This window comes from Pollachius pollachius, assembly GCF_949987615.1.
Source record: "Pollachius pollachius genome assembly, chromosome: 1".
NCBI lineage: Eukaryota > Metazoa > Chordata > Actinopteri > Gadiformes > Gadidae > Pollachius > Pollachius pollachius.
This window is the reverse complement of record NC_136934.1, coordinates 23,934,828-23,954,789: the sequence shown is the minus strand read 5'-3', so window position 1 is coordinate 23,954,789 and position 19,962 is coordinate 23,934,828. Positions and strand designations below refer to the sequence as shown.

The window sequence follows — 19,962 nt, the reverse complement described above, 5'->3', positions numbered from 1 at the left end:
TACCAAAGAATCCAGCCCAGGTTTGTTGTTTGAAATATGGTTCTTTAATCTTACAGTAGTCACTTCAGAAAACTGACAAATGTCACGATTCATGCAATATCTGGTGTATGAATGTGTTGATTGAATGATAATGATTATGATGGTCTTTGAGTCCAAGGTCAGGTGGTTTGCAGCCATGGAGGTGGGTTAGCAGGTGGGTTATCACTCTCAGCACTTTCTATTCTGTGATCTCCACAAAGGCAACAGGGAAAGTGCAGACCTGGCACAGATTCCAGTGCTAGGCTGAAACCTTTCAGACCTCGTCCTTTAAAACATTTAGTCAGGGTCCTAGTTGGCCACGGATGACTGTTAAAATGTAAAATGCTTTATTTCTGCTATAAAGAAAAATAATGTTTTAATAGATGTTTTTAAAGGTTTTTAAGTATTTATTGTCACTTGCAGAGGTTTCACCTTCATGCTTCACCATTTGTGCACAATTTGTGACATAAATAAATATGTATAATATTCATATCATTCTAAGCTATTGGGTGGACGCTCTCCTCCAATGCTTCTTGGAGTACTTCCATAAGATACCAGTTATTTGGCCGGTCTATTTCCGTCCCATCGGAGCACAAGGAGGCTTGATTCAGTCACCCTTTTTTTGTTAATGTGTGGGACTGAAGGAAAGAGGCTGGTCGGACTTGAGGGTGGACCCACTCTGTCCATGAGCCCAGGGACTCGTAGCTTTAGTGCTGCGTACTTCTAGTGTAGCTCTATCGCAGCATTAATGGCTCCCCCTCCTGGTGATCCAACACACACCGTCTGAAAGAAATGACAGTCTCTCATTCTTTATTCCGGGTACATTTCTTAACCCCACAGTCATAAACAAAAATAGTACTCAGTGCTAATGTTGTGGATTTGCATGTAAACATTTTTTATGTTAAGTCACTATCAGCGCACAAAATTCTGATGACAAACCATGTATTTGGAGTAGGAATATTACGAACTGGGTGTCGGTGGCGACACCGTTGGGACCTATGGGAACAATACCCGCTTATTGCCAAAGCTGTCACAAATTGCCACTTTAATACTGCAGTGTCTAATGCGGCAGTTAGTAGATTGTGGCGTGTTATTGTAATACTGTATGTAAATGTAAGGTCTCATCTCCAACCAGGCAGCTGTACTGTCTCTTTACTTCTGATGGAGGACTTTTACTTTGAAGTACTAGAAGTTACAACTGACCACATCCTAGCAGGAGGAATCGACCCAGCAGGTAGGGGGACTTACAGGATATGTGGCGTCCGGAGGAGCTTCCATCCTCCCAGCTGGTTTGGTAGGACATCCTCCAGATAGAAGTATGTTTGACCCACCATAATCCCTGGGGACGACAACACATGAAAACCATTAACACAAGACCTTCACGGAAACCCTGGGGACCAACACTCAACTGTTGCCCTAAAACCGTTACCCTAAAACCTTTACCACAAAACCGTTACCACAAAACCTTTACCACAAAACCATTGCTACCACATAACTTAGTTTCTGAAGTTTTACCACATAAGGATTCCTTAGATTAAACATTCTAATATTCCAGTAAAGCGGCTGGGAATATTGAGGTACAGCTTGTGTACCGAGAACATCAACGACGATTGAGTTTCCGAGCATAAGTGAAAATGCAACCAGCCCCCAGGGCAGTAAGCGGGCGTGGAAGGACAGCAAGCCCAGGAAGTGGATCTTCAGGAGCGGGTTCCGTCGGCTCCACACGTAGACCAGCATGGAGGGGAAGGACTGGCCCAGAAAGACCTGGTCCGTGAACACACCCATTACCTGAGCTCTGGAAGGTTAATACAATACACATACCTGAGCTCGGAAAGGTTAATATGATACACCGAACACACATCTGGAAGGTTAATAAAATACACCAAACACACCTGACATCCGTACATCAAACGTACCTGACCTCTTAGGCTTAATACAATACACCAACGATACCCAGTACCTGAGCTCTAGAGGGTTAATAGAATACACTGAACACACCTGACCTCTGTACACCGTCACACCTGACCCATGCAAGGTTAATACAATACACACATCTGACCTCTGAAGGATCATACATTACAGCGAACCTACCTGACCTCTGAAGGATCATACAATACACCGAACACACCTGGCTTCTGAAGGCTCAATACACCAAACACACCTGTCCCCTGGTAGGATACAATAAACACTCCCTTGGAACCTTCCAAGTAAATACAAAAATCAAGTAAATAAATATCTGACCAGTAGTGAGTATCTTCCCCAGGGTAGGTGGATGAATTTCAGTGTCAAAACAAACTTTAACTTATTTAATCGGAGATCAACCATTAATGTAATTTACATGTAATACATAATGTAATAAAAATGTAATACTGGTTATTTCATGTGGAAAAGGGTCCAGAAAAACTGTCCTGTACACGCAGAACATGTGACTTTGCATTAAATGAGACTGATTACCAGATAATTACAACAGACTCACAGATCAACGACACATGAAACCTGAGACCGCTTCAAACACACTCATTAAACTCAGCATTGACCTCCGCAGGCCTGTGTCACATAAAGGACAGATAAACCCCCAAATCTACCTCCTTGCCGTCTGGCTCGCACAGCCAGACGGCACCCTTGTGCTTTATGTCATAACAACCCCATCACAGTATATCACAGCCAATCCCCCCAGCTCCCCTAAATTCCCAGCTGCTGGCTTTAAGGCTTTTACAATCCTTCACACTCCATTTCAGTGGTGTTTGTACGAAAGGATACGGTCATCAGGACTCCGCCAAACAGAAAGAGGAAGACGAAGTCAGCTGTCCGGCGCCTGAAGCAGCCTTCCTCCAGCAGGCGGCAGTACCGGAACCTTGGGAATCGTCAAGGAACGCAAACACTTTCATACCGTTCCTGTATGGAACACAGTCCTTACGTATGGAACCATAATCCTTAGTTTTGGAACCACAATCCTTACTGATGGAACCACAATCTTTAGCTATGGAACCACAATCCTTAGCTATGATATAAACCACAAGCTTTAGTTGTGGAACCACAACTGTATCAAAACACAATCCATACGTATGGAACCACACGCCCAACCGATCAGAACCACAATCCTTTCATTTGGTACCATAAGCCCCCTGTACATGTTACCCAAAGCGCCCTGTATATGGTACCACAAGCCCACCGTCTACAATATATCATCTAAACTGAGTTCTCCCAGTACCTTTATCATTTGCTTGTGATTGATTAGGTTACTAGAAACAGGGGGGGAATAAGATACAGAAAGATGATGTTGATCAAGAAGCCAAAGCTGAGAGAGCCGAAGAACAAGAAGTTTGTTATCAGACGCCAGATCTGAAAGATAAGAGACAGAGAGAGAGGGGGTCTGAGAGGAGGATCAGTCCAAACGAAGGCTGATCCACCAGGTTGTTCTGTGTTCCTGTATACCTGCCACTTCCTGAAGACCAGCTGAGGGTTGAAGGCGAGCTGGAGAGGAGTGATCAGACCAAGTTGCTGCAAAACAAAACAAACACCCACAATACCACCGTCAATAATAGCTTAGATAGATCAGAACCGTGGATGGTACCACTACCACTTGAACAGTTTACACTACACTTTACCACACCTCATTACTTATTATTACTTATTACCACTGTCCTAGTTTCTCTAATTATTACTTAGTTTATTTTATTATTATTGTTTATATAGTGATCTATGCTGCCACTTAGTTTTACATATTTGTATTTGTACTTATCTTTATTTACTTTCTCTTGTATTGTTAGTTCTATCTGGCTGTTGAGGAACCCAGCCTAAGAATTGTAGTCTTGTGTACTCGTACAATAAGATGTAATAAAACTACTCCTGAATCTGATTCTGACTCGGCTACTACTACTACAAAAAACGAATCTCTCATGATATGAACGTTTAATACGCGACAATAACATACAACTTTAAAACTCAACTTCATCTCCATGGACACCTGTGGTTCACCATTAATAAGAAGCCTTCATCAGAACACACAGTTCATCGACATCAGGCCTACTATTAAGCACAGCACCTACTCATGATCCCTGGCCTACATCACCTGTCCAAGGTATGGGGTGCTTACCACGGCCGCTGTGGTCAGGACGCAGGCGGTCACGTAGACCCGGGTTACCGCGGGGGTCTGGAGGTAGAGGCGGACGGGGCTCAGGGCCATGGCATGGCTCTTATTAAACATCCATGATGGTTACTTCTAGGGGCGGCATGTGGCTCAGGAGGTAGAACGGGTTGGCTGGCAAACCGGAAAGTTGCTGGTTAGATCCCCGGCTCCTTAGTATCGAGGTGACCCTGAGCAAGACACCTCACCCTGACTGCTCCCGACGAGCTGGCTGTCGCACTACGTGGTTGACTCCGCCGTTGGTGTGTTAATGTGTGCGTGAAATGGTGAATGTTAGGCAATAATTGTAAAGCGCTTTGAGTGGCCACTGGTTAGAAAAGTGTTGTATAAATGTAGTCCATTTACCATTTACCTCTCATAAAACGTCCATGACGGCTGGTAGCGAAACAACTTTTTAAAGCAGCCTACTGTTCAAAACGGCATTACCGTTTTACGGATCGATACGCCTCTCCTCGCATTGACCAATCAAACGCCTCCAAAACCACCTCCATCACTCGATTGTGAAAATCAATAGAGGGATTATCAGTCTACGTCTACGTCACTCCCCGCTCTACGCGCATGTCGTTTGCAGAAAGAGACAGAGCGACAAGAGCCGCAATCATGTCTTGTTATGCGGTTGGTTGCACAAACCCTTTTAATAAGACTGATTATCCCATTTATTCTACTTATTGCTTGCCAACAATTCAAATACTTTAATAATTATGCTTTTTCTTATTCGTATTGCATGCTTATTAAATGTATACTCTGTTTTCATCTCCCTCAAAAAGTAGTCCCCTTTAATTACGATCGATCAAACATGTTTTTGACACCTCGAAGGGCATTATCCCGTTTATACCACTTGCCAAAGAAAATAAATTAAGATCATTAATTTATAGTTTTATGCGTTTTACAATCCAAATATAAAGTTTTTCACATAAATAGGACGGACCGTAGCTATGACTTGGCAACGGAAGGTATTCTAGTCCGCTGAGCTATGAGCCAGAGAGCTAACGTTATGGATTATAATTCGAAATTCAGCCCAGCCTTTATACCACAGATACTCTAGGGCATTTGATCTCAAAGTGCGGCCCGCGGGCCAATGGCGGCCCGCAGAAACATTCCTGGCGGCCCGCAACGACATACAGATTAAGTAATATAAAGTAAGTTAAAAAGAAAAAAGATTTTAGTCCTTTTTTTATTATTATTAAATCAATATTAATGTAAACAAAAATAAATAAATATAAAGAGAAAAGTCGACCCTCTCTAGCTTTCAATTAAATCCTGCTACATTTGTTAGTTTTAATCCGACTGTACATTACTTTGAAAGGATGAACCTCAGTTTCGTGATTTAGACCTCACTTGACCTCACTCCCAGAGGTCCATGGTGCAATGTTTTTTTTCACCACTGGGATGCTGACGGCGTTTCCCGCCTAATTAATTTTCCTTTGGCGGCCCGCAGTCAAATTATGGGTTCCTATATTGGCCCTCAGCTGCCAAAACTTTGAGAACCCCTGCTCTAGGGTCTTTAGCATATGTTATCTGATTACAGTTTAATTCATTTTTCACAATTTACCAGCTCTCGTTTTGAAGAATAATCACTGTGCTATTCATTTAAATGGGAATCGCGACGCTATGCTTTCAACATAAAGTGTTTACTCTTCCCTATATGTTTGTATAGTTTAACCTTTAGTTTAAGCTCAGAATGAGCCCTTGATATATACATATATACGTTGTCTAGGGAGGGCCTAATTTGTGAAACTATGGTGGGGGGGTTCCAAACCCTCTAAGGTGTTTCGGGGGCATGTATTTCACCAATCATATGCACTTTAAAGGATTTCGCCATTTGGCTAGGAAGCAGGTTAATTGTTAATTGTATGTTCCGAAATTGGGCAGTTAGCAAGCCCATGACATCCATTATTTTAAAGAATTCCTTTGCTTAGGATTCTAGCTGCATGCCTGTCAGTCTCCAAGTCTGTGAGCATGCATAGAGGTAGTAGTGTGTAAAAAGTAGTGTGTTGGTTTGAGAGCATTATTGATCATTGAAAACTACCTGGTCAGGGCTGACTGTATTGTGTTGAAAATAAATAATGAATCAGCTGTGAGAATCAGCCAAAATATGACATTATATAATCATATTGATAATATATAGAATTCAGGACTACATCATTCTATAATCCGGTATACCAGTATTAACCTACGTTACACACAGTAGGCTTGATAGTAATACTTTTTTGTTTGGTATTTTATTAGAAATCAACATATATTTATGTTTTTACATATCAGTGAGTACAAAAGGGAAAAGAAAGCATACATGTACAGCAAAATGTGTGCTCAATTGTTTGCTTATAAATACGTTGTTGTCGTTTTCAACATACCAGTCATGATCAACAGCTCTTAAGAGGAAGACAACAAAACAACAACAAGCACAACAAATCGATCACTTAGTACCGAGAGGTCAGTGTAGCGCCAGCGACCTGCGCTGGTCTCCTCCGAGCACCGCAGGAGAGTTACATGTTGCACGACTCAGCAATTCACACAAACAAGCATGCTTGCATGCGCATCTGCACACATGGGGATTATCATGATAAAAGGTCAAAATTATCACACACATTCCAATGACATACTCGTATTTATTGTGGTATGTGCCAATTTTTTTGCTGATAAGGTGAAATAAGATATATGTATTAGTATTGCTATAAAACAATTGAGATAAACACAATTTTAGGTTTTGAAGGAAATAAGGCAACTAGGGTATGAGAAGGGTATCAGGATACTGGTACCGGGTAGGGTGCCAGGTTCTGCCGAGGTGAGGAGAACCGCAAGGTGTGAGGGGTTTCAATGTGAAGAACCTTACAGATACTCTCTGGTCTTCTGTCCCTGAAAAGATTATCTTGAATACAGCACCGTGTTATAATTAATAACTTCATTAAATACAAAAAAACGAATAACATTTGGAGAACTTGCAGTTCTAGTTTCCCTGTAGATCACACTACAATCAAAAGATGTTTGCAGATGGGTGGATATATGTGGCTCATGGTGAGGATAGACATCTTATGGTTGTGCTTATGGGAGTGATTTCACAAAACAGAGAGTATTTTTGAGAAAATAGGAAACAATTAGTAAACATCCACTGACACACAAAATGTCATGTGAAGAGGGAGAAAAATGTTATATACAGTATTGGTAAAAAAAGACCCTGATAACATAAAGGCACAGTTTCTCCACAAAAACTTGCAGCATCCACCTCTTTTTGTCCTAAAGTTAATACGTGTCTTGGTCTACTGTAAAACATGGTCATTATTATCGTCATTCTTATTATAATTACATTAACAACACCAGAGTTCAGAGTCTGAAGAAATGTGTTCCTGAGAGGACGGTCGAGTGATCATAAAAGAAGAAGAATAGGAAGGGTTCTCTTCTGGTCCAAACAAATAGAATGCCCCCTCCACTCTCTCCAAGTCACTTCTTCTGTCTGCAGCCGAAGAAGTCCTGGCCGATGTACCGTGGGTAGCCCTCCAGAGAGTTTCTAGCCACTGGGTCAAACTTCCAATACTGCCTTCCCCGGATGAAGTGGGCATAACCTGGACCCAAACACACAAGGGGACATGTTGGTCACAGTCTGCTGGGTCAATACACTGTGTGTGTGTATATATATATATATATATATATATATATATATATTAGGGCTTGGCAACAATTAAAAGTATAATTTGTAATTAATCGCATAGTATTGGTGAGTTAACTCGCGATTAATCACACTTTTAAAATTCTATTTTAAATCGACTCCAATTAAAGTTAAATGAGATTATCAAATGGAATGACATATTATCATTCATACCAAATGTACTAATAAGCAAAAACTAGACCAAGTGATCTTGAGGGAGTTTCAGTGTGGGTTGAATATGAAACTGATTTGGGAGTTGTAAACAGGTATTCAATTAGTACAATTGTAAATGAGCAGTTGCTACAAGTGTAGTTAAATTAAAATAAGTAGCGCCACAGATTTGGGAATTGTAAACAGGCAGTCAATTACTGCAATTGTAATCAGGCAGTCACAAGTGTAATTTAATGTAAAGTAAGTGGAACTAAAAACAAACATTAATTCTGATATGAATGTTGACATTCTCTGGGCAAAACCTTTCAAAATCAAAGAAAGAAATCAAAAGAAAATTAATTTGAATTAATCGCGTTCAAATAAGATTGCGTTAACGCGTAATTAACGTGTTATCTCGCCCAGCCCTAATATATACACAGATATAGGTACATTGAAAGGGTTAGGCTTTTATCGTTTACTTAAAGGTCAGGGTTAGCTAGAGGTCGTACTATGTTAGAGTTGCAATGGTCGTACTTTAGCAGTTAAAGGTTAAGGTAAGAGATTGGGGTTAGTAAGTACTTCAAGGGTATTTACTGTAGAGTTACCATAGATGTCTTTGAAGGCTGCGTCTACGTCGTGTGGGATTCCGCTCCAGTCCTGCATGCTGTGGGGGTAGACTGACTCTACGCGGCCCTCACTGGGACTGAGCTTCCAGTAGCTGCCCGACTGGAAGAGGTAGGTGTTGTAGTTAGAGTCCTGCCCCCAGCGGAGGGCGGCCTGGAGGTGGGACACGGACAGACCCAGACCCCGGATGGACTCTGGCCCCCTGATTGGCCGCTCTGCATCAAACACCCAGTAGTTGTCCCCTGCACACCGAGACATTAATCACCACGATGACCATCATGACCATGAAGACCACTATGACCATGAAAACCATTTTCACCATGACAGCCTTAAGTGCCATCAATCAGTCATTAAATTGGGCACATTTTTTAAGGAAAATGTTATATCAAGCAGTAACTTAATGGATCCCTTTCCTATCACTTTTGGTTGCCTTAAACCAATAGGCAATCGTTTTTTTTTTTATTCTGGTTACTCACAGGCAATTACTGTTACTGTGCCCTATGAGGTCAAGCTGCATCATCAACCTTTTGAAGCACACACACACACACATTTATATAGGAGAAGCTACGGTGTTCTGTACTGTTCCAAAATAATGTCATCGTCTAAGACGACATCAAGTAGCAAAATGTCTAGTGATGAGGTTCTTTGATACAGATATAAATCATTTTTGGTTATTTGGTCTGTAAAAACTATAGGCCATAGCGTAAAAGAAATATTGCAATTGTGATTGTTCAATGTTCTGCATGGTGGTAGCGTTCTATAAAAATGTGTCTTATATTTAGCAAATTGTCCATTTAGGGCTACTGTAGAAACCTGGTGCTGCAACATTGCGGGCTCTGGGACAGAGGGTCCTCTTCAAGGAGGCGGCCATGTTGTGCCGCCATATTTCTGCTGTTGCCCAGAACGGACTAACAGCTCTAGAGGGGATGCTTTTAAATTGTATCTTTTATCATAATAGCTATCTTACTTGTAAGCTGTCTAGCTAACTTAATTATTTAGTGAGCTAGAGTGAAGAAAAAAACATATTTGCCTTCAAATGTGTGAAAGTCTCTGTACTTAAGACTCCTAATCAACGCACCACATGAACAAGGAGTTTTCCTCAACAGGAAGTTTAGCTGAACATGTTGTTTTCCTTGATTCAAGTTTGTCTGTACCTCAAAACCAGACTGCTATCAGGGCAATTTTGGTCGTGCCTGGTATGTTTTTGATCATAATAGCGTGACTTGGAATACCTTACAGTGGTTGTTAATTCCTGTTATGTTGTAGCCCCACCCGTACGGAATTCCAATGTGTTTAAACCAAATCTCTCAGGGAAACATTTACAGGAAAGCCTTTAATTGGACGATTGAACGATCTCAGCTTGTATTGTTCTTTGTAATCTTATTTCTGCTGCAGAGGAACTGTGAGATGGTTTGTCTGGTGTGATCTCTGTAATTATGTGACTATTCTAGGTGATGAACCACATGGCAAGAGGCCTAACCTTGGAAGAACCAGATATTTCCCGTCTGGTCTTCAAAAGCGGCATCCACGGTGTCTGGGATTCCTTTCCAGTGGCGGGAGGCGAGGGCCGGGTAGCCGCGCTCAAGGTAGCCATCGCGGATCCGCCACACGTAGCCCCTCTTGAAGAAGAACAGCTCGCCACGGATCATGGACACGGCGTCAAAGTCTGTGTGACATGCGTCAGGCTGGAACACAGACACATGTGATGGGAGGTTGGCTGAGGAAACCATCGTTCATAGGTTTGTAATTCAGAGCTACATGGTGTGCTGTCGCTAAGCAACAGGTCTTTAAATGTTTGATTAAGACAGTAAATGACTCCACTTTGTGGATCAGTTTGACGGCAGAGAGCAAATATTCATGTTGGAATTGGTGTAAAGACCTTTTTAAAACTAAGCTTTAACTTGTTGTTGAGGTCCCCTATTTAAACAGCAGGTGTGATGTTGACGAGCCATCACAAGCCATTCCTCTATCGACCCTTTAGTGGAGAGGCACCTGGCTGCAGACCTCCTCTGTGAGGTCGTTTCCGGTTCAGGCTCCACTGTCAGTACACCTCCACTGTCAGGACGCAGACTTTTAAACGCAGACTTTTTAAACTGGCGCAGAGGTTTGAGTGACAGGTCTGATGGCCCTCCCTCACCCCACAATTACTATTGAACAGGCAAGCATTGTTTTTAGCATTTAGCTTCTAACGGGAGTACACCTGGATATGTAGAAAGCGCCTAGCCTCTAGCCATATAAACAGGGGGTCCCCACAGACAATATATAACAATCATATTTCCAATCGATTAATAATTTTAACGTATAACTTAACCGTTTAGGCTTGACATGTTTTTTCTAGGTTAAATATTGACGTTGTTTAGGCTCCGCAACGTCCGCATTGGTTAGCTGTGTCTATGGTCACGCATGCATGTCGTGGAAAGGAACGTTGAAAGGAATGACAGGTTTTTGGAATGTAGTGGAGCAAAAAGTACGATTTTCCCCTACGAAACGTAGTTGAGTAAAAGTATAAAGGCATTCGCGATTTTATTTTGAAATGTATCCCGTGCATTTCCTGTCCTGACAGTGGAGGTGTACTGACAGTGGAGCCTGCACCGGAAGTAACCTCAGAGAGGAGATCTGCAGCCAATTACTCTTGCTTTAGTGACATCACAGGTGGGAGTGTCCACCCAGATGTACGATAGATAGATCAGGTTACCAGCCAACCCAGTGGCTCAGACAGAGCTTCACCATTCACACACACCTTGGTGGTGGTATGCAATAGGTGCCCCTTGATCATGATGTCAGACTAACTTGGAAAAGGGGGTCTGACGTCACCAAACAAACGCCACCTGCGTTCACAGCAGAGTGGAACGTTAACATAGTGTTTTGGAGAGAATGGGAAAAACACATTTTCCCCCTTTTTTCTCTAAATGGGGACTTATTTCAGTACAGTGATAAAATGGCATAGATTTCTATGTTGAAGATCAAGACAAATGACCACGTTCAAGGCCAAAAAAATAACTGGTTTGGGTTCACTGGATCTTTAAGCTTTATTATTTGTTTCAGACTAACCTTGGTTGTCTAGGTCTATGAAGCGGTCAACACATGATAAGCGTCCCGCTAATTGGACACCAGGTTGGGTGTTCAGACTACAGACAGCTGATAGACGTGAGTTCAGTACTTTGAATGCATCAAATTGGTTTAGGTACGGAAATCAAGAGCACTGTTGGATTTTGTGTGTTGTGGTTGAATTAGAAGGTCAAACAAAGCTGTAATCTGATTGGATGCACTTCAACTGGGGTCAAAGTTGAAATTATTTAAACTTTGAGTGCAGCGTCAAGGTGTAGCTTCAACGCCAGGCAAGGCTTCAACTCTCAACCTCAGAGGAATACTTTGGCAACGCCAATACTGAGAGATGTGTTGAAAGCTTTATGTGTTTAGAACTATGCTTTTAGTGATCCTATTGGAGCTTGAGGGTGTCACTCACAGTGATCTCATTGGTCTCTGGGTTAGCTGGGGCAGGGGGCCGGGGCGGGCCTGAGGTGGGGGCCTGCGGCCGGGCGCCGTACAGGTACTGGATGCCCTGCCGGTCGTCCCGGCTGAGCTCCAGGGGGTAGGAGAAGGTGTAGTAGGCCGACATGACGGCCCCGGGCTCCCTGGAGTGCTGCAGTCCCAGGACGTGGCCGAACTCATGGGCAGCCACCTGGAGGAGGTCCGTGCCTGGAGGGCACATTTGCATTTAGGGCATTTATCCAAAGCACACATTCACACACCGATGGCGGAGTCAACCACGCAGGGTGAGCACTGACTGCTCTTCGGGAGCAGTCCGTGTCTAGTTTGGTGTCTTGCTCAGGGACACCTCGACACTGCTAAGAGGAGCCGGGGATCGATCTGGCAACCTTCTGGTTAAAAGGCAGCACGCTCTATCTCCTGAGCTAGGCCGACCACGTTGTCATATGGTGTCAATCACCCTCTGATCACTGTGCATGATCTTTCCAAGCCATTTCTGTACACAGAATCCCTTATATTCTAAATGTAATTATTGGTGCGAGGTGACCAGGTGACTGTGTGCAGGTGGGCTGATTGTTTGTGTTTAAGGGAGCTCTTAACCGTGGCTCCTCCTTTGTAAGACGTACTGTCTGGCTTCATATCGTATCTTTTCGGAATGACAGTCAGACATGTATGAGCACATCGGGTAAGTAGGATTGAAGTATTTGCATTTACTTCAATGAAGTCTACTTATTAATGAAGTAGACTGGCCATGTTGCTGATCACATGTTGTTGTTTCAGACCCCACTGCTCCGAGCAGTGAGCCGATCGTGTGTGAGTGTGAGTGGACCCAGTTTATTATTTATTTATTGTTATATATGATAAACAAGATTTGACATTGTTGTATTTAGTTTTATTATCCGAATAAGCCTATTATTACTTACTATTATTACTATTATTTTGGAAGCAATTGAGGGGGGTTGATTATAAATACATTCCTGTAGGGGTCCGCAGCCGTGTGCCTGGTCAGGTCTTACCCATGTCGTTGCCCAGCGTCCAGGACTCATCGTAGTCGAAGTGGATGTCTCCCTGGCGGTGGGTCTTAGGGAAGAAAGCATGGGCCAGGATTCCCCCCGGCCCGTCGAAGGGGAGGCTGTCCCCGTGCCAGTACCTGGACCACATCGACATTCACTTTACAACCGTCCCAGAAACACTACAACAAGCAGCAACTTCCTGTCAACAGTGTCAACAAATAACAGCTATTTTTACTTTTAAGCAATGATCAAGTTTTTATTGTTTGCATTTACCTGTTTGCGCAATTCACTTCAATACAAGTACTCTTTTGTAATGTTGGAACCATGACCATACCAGTCAGCAGTTTGAGACCCATGCACGTCAAGACACATGCACACACGTGAGCGTACGGCAACATGAGACCTGGCACCACATCTGACGGGTCAGGCCATGCAGGTTTCATCTTGTTTCCTAATCTCTCCGTTTGTCAGCGATTATTTGTGTGAATGTTAGTCTATTGTGCACGTTGTAATTTACCTGTGGGCTTAAGCAATATATAAATTCCAATCTATTTTTCCCCATTAATATCCTTCTGCCAAACTACAGTGCTAGAATATACATCAAGAAGTTTGTGATGCATATGGTATGTTGTGATAGATTGATAGATAAGAGAGATAACAAGAGAGACACACACACACACAGCTTGAGACAAATGGTAGTTATGATATTATATATATATATATATATATATATATATATATATATATATATATATATATATATATATTGCTAGGATATACAGGTGATATGGTGGTGGTGAGTGGGTGATGTGGTGTTTGTGAGGGGGAGATGTAGTGTTGGTGAGGGGTGATGAAAGGGTGAGGGGGTGATGAAGGGGTGGTGATGGACTGTTTTACCTGGTGAAGTCGATGACTATGTCCGCCTTCCCGCTGCGGAGCTCAGTGAAGGTGAGTGGCGTCACTTCGCTCCAAACCCTCAGAGCTTCCTGTAGCACCCGACGCACCTTATCCTCACCCATCTGCCATGGAAACCGCACAATCCTGCACACACAGACACAAACACACACACACAGGCACACACACACATAGGTATGCACTTAATTACACACAAACATACATTTGGGAATGTGCACAACATAAACACTCCGACAGACATGTTTACTGTATATGCTTTCTCTCTCTCTCTCTCTCTCTCTCTCTCTCTCTCTCTCTCTCTCTCTCTCTCTCTCTCTCTCTCTCTCTCTCTCTCTCTCTCTCTCTCAAAGTGAAAACTCATAATTGAATTGAGAGCTAGAAGCGGGCAGACAAAACACACTCCTACATTCAAACACCTTCAAACAAACACCAACGACCTCACCATCACCATGAAATCACCAATATCTCTTTGATTGCGTGGAATCGTTTTAAGGTTCAGCTCTTTCAAGTGTTCCAGAGTTTTACGAGGTGAACTACATCACAGCCTGCAGTCGACCTAACCCTTTTTATACAGAGCTAAAACCCCACATGTTATAAGAGGCTTGTATTATAAGGTTTAACACTATTATAAGCAGGGTGCGATTTGTGAAAAAACCAGAGGGGGGGATAATTTTGAGAAACATTTTAAAATGTTTCAAAATGAAGACGGACCCTGTGTATTTTGGTTGTTAATTATTACGATGTAATGGTGAAACTACTTTGGGTGGGGGGGATAATTTTTAGCAGAGGGTAGGACGTGTAAACCAGAGGGGGGGATAATCCCCACCATCCCCACCGGCAAATCGCATCCTGATTATAAGGTTAGCGGTATTACATTACGTGTGAAACGAAACATGTTGAACTTGGAGCAGGGCTGATGACACAAGGGGTCTGGTTCAAAACGTTTTCCTAATGCTGGAGATGAGGCTTGTTAACGCAAGCCTGGAGCCCAATCAGAAGCATTACCAGCTGACAGCTGAGCTGGGCCATGTTACATTTACATTTAGAGCATTTAGCAGACGCTTTTATCCAAAGTGAGGTACAATAAGTATATTTGTCATAAGAAGGTGAAACAACAATATATCACTGACAGTACAGTAAGGATGTTCATAGAAACAAGTGCCAAGCACTAACAATCGCTAGGTTAACCAATTCCCCGTATACAACAAAGATAGCTGGGATAAGATGCTACACAACTAAGTAGTATAACTAAGTACGACATACAATAAGTACGTACATTAAGTGCAATGTTCACTGGCTGACCTTCAGACTGTAGCCAATCACGTTTGTTATATGTGGCCATGTGTCTCTAAGACATGATGTTAATTTGAATCTCAATAGACAGACATTGGCAACGTAGCCCAGGTGTCAGTACTTGTAGGTGAGGTCAGTCTTCTCCCAGCGACCTCCGTACACAACGAAGCGCTTCCGTCGCCCGCTGAGGTGTACCGGCCCAGGGACGTCCGGGACCCCACAGCGCGGGCGGCTCCAGGCCTGACTGGAGTTGGATTGGGGCCCCGGGTCCTTCGTTGGGTTTTCTCTGCTTCTCTTCCTCAGGACTGGGAACCTGTCCGAGCCCTGCACAAAACAACAGCAGGAGGAGGATCAGCGTGTTGATACTAAATACTAATTAACAGAACCATTGGAGAGGGAGGATGGAGAGGAAACCTTTCAAAGTTTGTAGCCACCCTCCTCCTACAGTAGGACACCATCCCTCTCCCCCTACGCCATCTCTCTACTCCTCCACCCATAGCCTACCCCGCCCCACCTCTGACACCGTCTCTCAGAAAAAAAAGATAATATAAGATATGATTTCTGTTAGATCAGATTACATTAGGTATATGATTAGATCAGATTACATTAAATATAATATGAAATTACAATTGATTATTGATTGGGTCAGATTCAGATTAGATTCGATATTATATCAGATATCAGGATCAACTATCGCTGCTTCCACTGCTACATTACTACACTACAATATTGTAGTGTAGTAATGTAAAGACTATTAGTGTCAACGCTTATCAAAGAGAGGTAGAGAGAGGGTGGGATACAAAGAGAGGGAGAGAGAAAGATAATATGAGGCAGAGCGGTAGAGAGAGGGGGAGGGAGAGAGAGAGAGAGACATTGTGTCAGCAAGTGTCTCTCTATCTCCTGCTTGTTGTGGTATAATTTGTGAGAATCTCCCGAGACGGGGGGACGGGGGGGGCTGCTGACTCGTCAGGAAACATCACGACCACAACGTGTCTCATCGCCACGCCAACACGTGGGGGTGTGCATATGCGTGTGTGTGTGTGTGTGTGTGCGTGTGTGTGTGTGTGTGTGTGTGTGTGTGTGTGTGTGTGTGTGTGTGTGTCCTTCTGGTATTTGAGGCGCTAATCCAGCGTGTTTTAACACGCTCCTAACATACGACAGCTTGTTCTACAACATTACTGTAAAATATATTATAGAATAAACTACTCTTTTGTATACCTGATTATATTCCTACGTTAAAGACGTTATGGAGCTCAGAGGACGTATAGAAAAAATGACGTACCTATGTACATGTACTGTACCTAACCCATATCAGAAAATGACCATGATATTTCATTAGAGTTTAAGGAAACATGCCAAGGCACAATACTAGCCGTACTATCTCTGTTCTCCTTTGAAATTCTGAGCGTTTGTTTATTGCTTTGGCCTGTGTGTACCCGGGACCCCGGGTTGCCAGATGAGAAACAAATTGGCCCACAAAGACAGCGTGCTGCAGCTGCTGAGATTGCCTACATTCTACTCCCCTTTAAAAGCCTTGTCCTAGCTTTGGAAAAAGCTTGGTTGGGAAACAGGTTGGATCCCAGAAGGATTTCGAGATGCCACATGAGCTGGTTTATAATATGCAAACAATGAATAAATTACAATTGTCATTGTCAATATAGAGTTATTGCGCTAGTCTAAGATGTATAATGTTGTGCTTGTCTCGTCCTCAACCTTGCAACTCACGTTAGTTCTAGTCTGGAGAGGCATTAACTTATTAACGCTCTGCTACATATTGTCCCTTTAACTACAGCACAATCAGCAAGCCAAACCGACACAGACGCCTGTGAGCAAGATACTATGTGTTGGAAGCTGCTGCACTATAAATCAGCATACAATCAGCATAATCACATCATGTACTCACAGGTCCTGACGCTTGAATATATTTTGGGTACTCATTATATGAATAAAAGTTATTATTATTGTTATAATTAATAGAGGGATGGAGGCCAGGCCTCCCATGAACAAGCTAAACCCTGCAACCTACTAACGAGGTGAGCCTCATCTACTAACGAGTTTAGCCTCTCTTACTAACGAGTTGAGCCTCTCCAACTGCCTCTCCTGTTAGTAGGAGAGGCTACTCGTTAGTAGCCTCTCCTACTAACGAGTCGAACCCTAGCAGGAACGATCACCATATGGTTGTAATTCTTTCATGCATAGACTGGTACGATGCACTCATTCAAGCCCCGCCCTCTTATGAATTGGACCAGATATGGATTGTTGCTCAGTTGTCTCAACATTGTGGCAACACTCCGATGGCTGAAAGATGCTTGTCCATATTTTGCACAGTTTATGATTGAACCCCTTCTAACGAGTTGAGCCTCTTCTCCTTACGAGGTTGAGTCTCTTCTCCTAATGAGTTGAGCCTCTTCTCCTATCGAGTAGAGCCTCTTCTCCTAGCGAGTTAAGCCTCTCCTTCCAACGAGTTGAGCCTCTTCTCCTTACGAGTAGAACTCTTCTCCTAATGAGTAGAACTCATTAGGAAAAGGAGAGTCGAACTCACTCTTCTCCTGATGATTTGAGCTTCACCTAACGAGTGGAGCTTCTTCTAACGAGTTGAGCCTCTTCTCCTAATGAGTTGAGCCTCTTCTCCCCACAAGTTGAGCATTTTCTATTTATGAGTTAATCCTCTTCTGCAAACAAGTTTAGTTTAGCTTCTTCCCTTACTAACCAGTTGAACATATTCTCCTAATGAGTTGAACCCCTTCCGCTAACGATTTGACCCTTCTCCTAGCAAGTTGAGTCTCAACTAATGCCGAGTTGAGCCTCTAATACTAAAGAGTTGAACCCCTTCTACTAACAGGTTGAGTTTCAACTAATGCAGAGTTGAGCCTCTAATACTAAAGAGTTGAACCCCTTATGCTAACAAGTTGAATCTCAACTAATGCAGAGTTCAGCCTCTAATACTAAAGAGCCGCACCCGTTCTACTACTAATGAGTTGCGCCCTCCTAACAAGCTAAGTATGTGAATAGCCGCTAAAGGTGTGTGGTGGTGGGGAGGCTGGGCGGGCTGCCAGGGCCGGTCTGACCCAGATCTGGGTCTACTCCGGGGGCCAGTCTACTGCTGTGTTCTGAGGCTGGGGTCTGCAGCAGACAGGACGAGGCAGTAGGCAAGAGGCACTGGCCCTGCGTTTATTTACAAGAGAATTATCCACCAGGCTTTTTCTCCCGGGAGCCCTCAGGCCTGTCCAGGCGTGTCTAATCTCTCTCCTCTCCCTTGTCAACAATGGCAAACAAATTGACCAAACCACAGATTAGATTTTCCAGGTTAAAAACAGCAGACAAAATAACACACAGACATTGCAGGTGCAACCCACTGATAAATAATATGTTAACTCACAGACTCCCAAAATGTGGTTTTATTCATCTCTACGTTGGGCTTAGTGCAAGTTGGTCCCATGGATTGTAAATTTCTATGAACTGAGTCTCAAGTGTTGCAGTTTGATTACAATCTTTGTCAGTAAATAGATTGTTTATCTATAGTTTACTGTGTAGAAACTTTTCTGTCTTTGTTTGTCAATGTTCACGCAGCAGCCTGTGACTGTAGTATGTGTTACACATGTGATGTTTCATGTACCTATATTTCTTCACGAAGTGGTCACACTGCTATCAAACCATTTCACTTCTGGTCTGCTATGCCTGAGCCCTCGCCTCGCCAGATTCCACCGACACAAAGTTAGCTCCCCTCTCTTTCTTTATGGTGTTGTTGTTGAACAACTGTTATTAACGCTTCCTGCCCTGCAGACACAGGAACCCAATCCCCTTGTCAAAAACATATTTTCTCTCGGGTGTCAACACATCTCCAGGGCGCTGGCTGCAGACTGCAGAGCAAACAGAACCAGATAACAGTAATCTATTGAAAGTCAAAGCAGCCTTACTGCTAATGCTGGTGGTACTAGGCTGTTACTCATGTAATTACTGTGAGTGCAGGCTGTTTTCAACACTTCAAAAATATTAATTTTCTTAATTATTACACAAGTGACTGTGGTCTCAGTGACCCAAACATGAGGCGGGGGGAGGGGGTCTGCTGAGCGGACAGGACCGAGCTTGGCGATTTTTGCTTTATAATGAAATGTGCGTTAAAACACACACACACACACGCACGCGAGTTAAAGCGCACGCGAGTGCGCGGGGTTGTGTTTTAACTCGCGTGCGTGTGTGTGTTTTAACTCGTGTGCGTGTGTGTGTTTTAACTTGCGGGCGTTCTTGTTTTTTAACTTGCGTGCGTGTGTGTGCTTTAACTCACATTTATTTGTAACTCATTAAAGCGGCGAACACGTGACTGGCCCAAGTCCCAACACATTTCATCCTTGTAGATAATGATAAGGAAGAAGTTGTTTATCTGTAATGTGTTAACTGGAGGTGTTAAGGCAGAATTCCCCCCTGCAGTAGGTAATCTGTTTACTGTGTAAAGGTGAATTTCCTTCGTCCATGGAGAGGGTTTGTGCTGACGGGACGAATGAAGTTGAAGTGAAAAGTGTTTCACTCACCGGTGCAGCAGCGCTCAGCTCGCTGGCCCCACCGCGGAGAACCGGAGAACAATGCAGCATGCCTCGGAGGCAGAGCAGCGTGAAGAAGCACCAGAACACCGGACCCGTCCTCATCATCATCATCATCATCATCATCCTCAT

General features: G+C 43.3%; 2 protein-coding genes across 2 annotated transcripts; both read right to left on the bottom strand.

Annotated features, from left to right (window-relative positions):
* Positions 1 to 752: 752 nt before the first annotated feature.
* Positions 753 to 4,373, bottom strand: LOC307088843 (derlin-2-like; the record flags this gene model as incomplete). The annotated part of the gene is made up of 7 exons (XM_079754856.1): positions 4,115 to 4,373; positions 3,454 to 3,519; positions 3,287 to 3,360; positions 2,779 to 2,872; positions 1,611 to 1,806; positions 1,267 to 1,357; positions 753 to 801 (listed from the first exon to the last, which is right to left on the bottom strand). The coding sequence occupies exons 1-7, from the start codon at positions 4,223 to 4,225 to the stop codon at positions 753 to 755; spliced, it is 681 nt and encodes a 226-aa protein (XP_079610982.1). The 5' UTR covers positions 4,226 to 4,373.
* Positions 4,374 to 7,445: 3,072 nt separating this feature from the next.
* On the bottom strand, positions 7,446 to 19,962 carry mmp11a (matrix metallopeptidase 11a; the record flags this gene model as incomplete). Its single annotated transcript, XM_079731098.1, has 8 exons — positions 7,446 to 7,725; positions 8,564 to 8,824; positions 10,063 to 10,267; positions 12,049 to 12,281; positions 13,088 to 13,221; positions 13,982 to 14,125; positions 15,414 to 15,616; positions 19,822 to 19,962. The coding sequence occupies 8 exons, from the start codon at positions 19,960 to 19,962 to the stop codon at positions 7,604 to 7,606; spliced, it is 1,443 nt and encodes a 480-aa protein (XP_079587224.1). The 3' UTR covers positions 7,446 to 7,603.